Source organism: Mizuhopecten yessoensis, unplaced genomic scaffold, assembly GCF_002113885.1.
Source record: "Mizuhopecten yessoensis strain PY_sf001 unplaced genomic scaffold, ASM211388v2 scaffold2039, whole genome shotgun sequence".
In the NCBI taxonomy this organism is placed as follows: Eukaryota; Metazoa; Mollusca; class Bivalvia; order Pectinida; family Pectinidae; genus Mizuhopecten; species Mizuhopecten yessoensis.
The window spans coordinates 3,563-9,575 of record NW_018404347.1 but is presented as its reverse complement, the minus strand read 5'-3'; the positions used below and the strand labels follow the sequence as shown (position 1 = coordinate 9,575).

The window sequence follows — 6,013 nt, the reverse complement described above, 5'->3', positions numbered from 1 at the left end:
GCAGAAAGGTCCAAACTCCTGGAAATTCCATTTTTGTTATGTTTTTATTCTAATACTGAAATTTCTATTAACTGTAATTCAGTAAAATGCACCTAGAGATGTGTTTCATATCGAATTCGTCACTTAAGCAACATGCGACTAACAAGTAACTAAATAAAACTGACCAATGGTAATCTTAACATAATTATTGATCACGTGGAGGCCTGTTAACAACGAGCAAACCTTCAACGTACGAGTTTCAGAGTAAGCAGATTACAGAATTGTCTACTGCCAGGCAATGCTGGAGAGTAAGCAGATTACAGAATTGTCTACTACCAGGCAATGCTGGTGAACAGGTTGGGAATGGTGGCGGTTGGAGTAAGGGTTGTAGGGTGAATACAATGACAATAACAATTGTTCTCATCAACAATACAGTGTCGAGAATACATATATACAAATAGGTGACAATAATACATGTTGGAACAGGATGGACATTAGTATTGTAAATTAATTATGTAATTAATATCGGTAATAAATTTAGCCAATGATGTCAATTCATGTTGTGTTACATAATTGAATAATGTATGATATTTAAATGTGTTTGGTTTTTCACAATATCTGGACATATGTTTATGCATACTATTGAGAATCGGAGGGAGTTCTAGTAAGTACTTTTCTAAACAAAGTTCGTATTTATATATTTTATAATTGATTCCTTTAGGAGAAGTATAAATTTCATTCCTCCAGTTTGATATAAATTTTCTTTTTAGTTTATAAAATATGGTACTCTTTAGCCAATGTATACTTGGAAACTCTTGACTATTAAATATATGTATCAGACTGCATTCTTCAAAAATACTTTTCTCATATTTTCGCCATGATGATTCATTTGATAAAATTGCTAACAGTTTATTACTTAATTTATTCTGGTTGTTTTTTGTCAATTTAGCCCAAAAGCCGACCATTCTTACTTTGACATTAATATCTAGCGGAAACTTTCCATGTTCTCCGTATATCATAAAGTTCGTTTTGACGTTTTAACATTACATATGTGTTCGCAAAATTTTAAATGTAAACGTTCGATAAGTTCATAGTTACAGAAACCCCAAACTCCACATCCATATAAAACAACAGGTTTGATGGCTTTGTCAAATATATCAAATTGACAATCTATTGACAAATTATGATCCCTACATTTTTGAAATAGCACCATACATTGCTTTTAAACCTTTACCATACAGTTGTTTAATATTGAACTGTGTCAAACCAGTTTTAGTAAAATAAACCCCAATGTATTTAAAATCCTTAGCTATTCCTATAACAGTACCGTTGTATGTAAAATCAAGGCCATCGGGAATTCTTTAAAATTCATAAAGCTTCAGTAATACATGTAATTCCTCCTCTAGCTGGTCGTTTATATTAGACAGACCTTACAGTAACGTGATTTCATAAAATCTTCTAAATCATTAAGAAAAAGTGAAAATAAAAACGGGGAAAGATTATCGCCTTGCCGGACCCCAGAACTACATGGGAATACATTCGAGAATACGCCATCTTTCATCACTATAGCCTTAATGTCATTGTACATATTTGTAATAAATTAACCAAAAGTTTGTTCCAAAAGCCTATTCTCCAAACACTATCAAAAGTCTTTTTAAAATCTATAAAGGCACAATATAATTGTTTAACAATACAATTATGTTCTTTAACAACTGATGTAATACAAGTATGTTCTTTAACAACTGATGTAATACAATTATGTTCTTTAACAACTGCAGCCTGTTTCAGGAAAGCGGACAGGATGACTTTAACCTAAGTCATTTACATGCCTACTACAGGGACGTGAACATTCTTTACAGCTATATTACGACCTTAACTGAGATGTTCAGTGTAATGTTACACGTTCTTGGGGTTTAGTTCCATTTTCGGGGGGAAGTCTGTGCCGATGATGGCATAATGTTTACCGAAAATGGATCTAACCCCGAAAACGTGTAAAATTACTGTGAACCTCTCCGTTTAGGTTCACATACATGTATAGTTGTAAGGAATCATCAGGTCCCTGTGATTACTACAAGTGTCGGCAGATACATGTCTGTTGCTACAACTGTTATAATACATATCTACACTTCTTCATGTTGATGAATCGTAGAAGAAGATTCAGGCGAAAGTATGTTGTCCTTTGACTTCACGATGTCTCCCTCCTGTTTCTTAATCTTGATATGTCTCATTGCGCTAGGACTTGCATCGCCCGACCTGTTAAGCCTGTCTACAGATGTCTTTTCGCCGCTTTTGTCTCGATGGAGGAACCGACGACGTATGACGATGTATACCAACCCGTTCAGAAATCCGCCAATATTCGTGAATGTTGTCAGAAAGTAATAGATGACGGTGGGAATATCATCAGTGAACAACTGGTACGCGCCGAACAGAGCTGCGGCCCAATACTGAACAAAAAACGCCAGGAGAAACAAAATCATGTTTCTCGCCACGCGCCTGGTCCGAGACGACATTCTGGAGCCTTTGAACTTCGTAGCTCCCACTTTAAGTCGCCAGTAAGTCAGTCCGTACAACACCAAATTGACCGAGAAGACGATCAGCAATGGAATGGTCAGGTAGACTGTGTTCATCAGCTTTCCCCTAATGGCGTCCATGAAACAACTGCAAGGAACAAAATATCGACCATTATAGCTTTAGGTTCAGCTCAGAAATAACAAAATATCGACCATTATAGCTTTAGGTTCAGCTCAGAAATAACAAAATATCGACCATTATAGCTTTAGGTTCAGCTCAGAAATAACAAAATATCGACCATTATAGCTTTAGGTTCAGCTCAGAAATAACAAAATATCGACCATTATAGCTTTAGGTTCAGCTCAGAAATAACAAAATATCGACCATTATAGCTTTAGGTTCAGCTCAGAAATAACAAAATATCGACCATTATAGCTTTAGGTTCAGCTCAGAAATAACAAAATATCGACCATTATAGCTTTAGGTTCAGCTCAGAAATAACAAAATATCGACCATTATAGCTTTAGGTTCAGCTCAGAAATAACAAAATATCGACCATTATAGCTTTAGGTTCAGCTCAGAAATAACAAAATATCGACCATTATAGCTTTAGGTTCAGCTCAGAAATAACAAAATATCGACCATTATAGCTTTAGGTTCAGCTCAGAAATAACAAAATATCGACCATTATAGCTTTAGGTTCAGCTCAGAAATAACAAAATATCGACCATTATAGCTTTAGGTTCAGCTCAGAAATAACAAAATATCGACCATTATAGCTTTAGGTTCAGCTCAGAAATAACAAAATATCGACCATTATAGCTTTAGGTTCAGCTCAGAAATAACAAAATATCGACCATTATAGCTTTAGGTTCAGCTCAGAAATAACAAAATATCGACCATTATAGCTTTAGGTTCAGCTCAGAAATAACAAAATATCGTTTAGCTAGTTTGTAATTGAAACTTATTACGGGGAAATATCAATTCTTTACAGCGGTTTTCTGAATTTGGTCATACCAAGCAACTCTCCGTTATAATTATAGATGAATCACTTGAATATCACCGATTCTCTCCTATTTTTGTTGAGCAAATTGAACAAAATCCAAATTTCCTTTATTATTATAAGTAACAAACATATGAAATACGCAATCTGGTGTTATTGAACTGGGTTTTCACCTGTTATGCCAAATGTATGGTCCCAATATGCCCATTCTCGTAACTGCAGGGTTTAGGCTCACACACGTTCTCTGAACCCATGGAATATGTCATGACAAAATCAAAGGCTTTATCAGTTAGCTATTTACATGATTTTGAAGGTGGCGCGTAGAGCCTTCGATTTCGTTATGAAGTATCACAGGGGTGCAGAGAAGGTACTATAGTAATTAATTTCACCATTGAACACGTTTTCTTCAGATTTTAATTCTCAAGTTGGTTCTGCTGGTTTTAAAGAAAAGTAAAAAAAAATTACTTACAAGACTGTGTTCGGCCCGAACTGGTTCAAAGACACTGCAACTATAGAAGCAAGGAGAGGTGCTCCGAAAGTCCATATTAATAGACGATGGTCCCACTTTCCAAATGGAATATCCTTGTTGAAAAACATTAAGCAAAACGCATTGATGGCTACCAAGTTGATCATGAAAATTTGTGCGCTCAAAAATTCGGACAAAATAAATCCATAAAAGGCACAGAGTTGTTTGGGCTTGACATGAGATTTAGTAACGAGTACATGGGTGTGGTCTAAACTATGTGCGATGTTGAAGAGGCTATCGCAAATAGCAATGTACACGACGAAACGGTCACTCTTCGACCATGTGAAAAAATTGGTCTTTCGCTTTGTAAAGGATGCGATGGTAACAGTCACTGCACACAGAAAACTGATCAGGATGCAAAGCAACGCCGAAAGATGGATGCCGTAAAAGTGCCCGTTGTCATAAACTTCCAAATCATACCCACTTTGGGAAAAAGATGTGTCCGAGACATTCCCGTGTATTGCCTGCGTTGTGGCCATCATCTGTTGTTAGCTAATTGTACGGTAGAACATCTCGAGACCGCTCCATGGCTTTTGAGTTGGTACAATAAAAAGAATGCTAAAATTAATTCTCGGATTTTGCTAGTAAAAATGAATTGTAATGCGTTTCAAACATCAAAATCTTCTACATGTTAAAACCATGTAACTCATGTAGGGTCTTACATGTTAAGGTCAGTAATAAAGGATGTACGCCGTATATCGACTGCCAGTGAGAGGGCTCCGTTGTTTTATAAATTCCTAGTCATACGCTGTTCGTCATGTGGATATGGGTCGGAAATGTGTACTTCCGGAAGTAAACCCGAGCTTGATATTTCCCTGTGGCTTGCGTATATATATATAGTACATGTTTACATCCTGATATAGTTCAATGAGCATGTCCTTCTCAATACAAGGCTCACTTATTATATAACATATTCAAAGCTTCTTACCTAATCTCACCGAAATGTACTTAGCATTCAAGTGATTAATGTACAAGAGTCGCCTTACTCAAGCGCGTCTTACCATGTGATCCCTCTTAGTACCTTCATATGTGTGAGGTCGCGTGTATGTGTGTGCTGGTTGTTGAAAGTTCCGCTTGTTATGGGTCGGTGTATCTTACGTCTCATTCTATAGCGCCACATATATATTGCTTGAATACTACAACACAGAAACTGTAATACCTAGCGCAATAGTGTGTAGTTGTATCACTATAGTATACAATAATATGTAGTTGTATCACTATAGTATACAATATTGTGTAGTTGTATCACTATAGTATACAATGTGTGTAGTTGTATCATTATAGTATACAATAGTGTGTAGTTGTATCACTATAGTATACAATGTGTGTAGTTGTATCACTATAGTATACAATAATGTGTAATTGTATCACTATAGTATGCAATTGTGTAGTTGTATCACTATATTATACAATAGTGTGTAGTCGTGTCACTATAGTATACAATGTGTGTATTTGTATCACTATAGTATAAAATAGTGTATAGTTGTATCACTATAGTATACAATATTGTGTAGTTGTATCACTATAGTATACAATNAGTTGTATCACTATAGTATACAATAGTGTGTAGTTGTATCACTATAGTATACAATAGTGTGTAGTTGTATCGCTATGGTATACAAAAGTGTGTAGTTGTATCACTATAGTATACAATAGTGTGTAGCATAGTATACAATGTGTGTAGTTGTATCACTATAGTATACAATGTGTGTAGTTTTATCTCTTTAGTATACAATATTGTGTAGTTGTATCACTATAGTATACAATAGTGTGTAGTTGTATCACTATAGTATACAATAGTGTGTAGTTGTATCACTATAGTATACAATATTGTGTAGTTGTATCACTATGGTATACAATAGTGTGTTGTTGTATCACTATAGTATGCAATGTGTGTAATTGTATCACTATAGTATGCAATATGTGTAGTTGTATCACTATAGTATACAATAGTGTGTAGTTGTATCACTATAGAATACAATAGTGTGTAGTTT

The 6,013-nt window shown here is 35.2% G+C and overlaps 1 protein-coding gene across 1 annotated transcript; it reads right to left on the bottom strand.

Annotated features, from left to right (window-relative positions):
• Positions 1 to 509: 509 nt before the first annotated feature.
• Positions 510 to 4,799, bottom strand: LOC110444268. Its single transcript, XM_021488662.1, has 2 exons — positions 3,963 to 4,799; positions 510 to 2,637 (listed from the first exon to the last, which is right to left on the bottom strand). The coding sequence occupies exons 1-2, from the start codon at positions 4,499 to 4,501 to the stop codon at positions 2,100 to 2,102; spliced, it is 1,077 nt and encodes a 358-aa protein (XP_021344337.1). The 5' UTR covers positions 4,502 to 4,799; the 3' UTR covers positions 510 to 2,099.
• Between the last annotated feature and the right edge of the window lie 1,214 nt (positions 4,800 to 6,013).

Excerpts from the sequence above, each read along its gene's own strand:
- LOC110444268 (XM_021488662.1), bottom strand. The coding sequence starts at position 4,501 with ATGATGGCCACAACGCAGGCAATACACGGGAATGTCTCGGACACATCT. Across the intron at positions 2,638-3,962 it reads TTCGGGCCGAACACAGTCTT|TTGTTTCATGGACGCCATTA; the intron begins GTAAGTAATTTT and ends TGTTCCTTGCAG.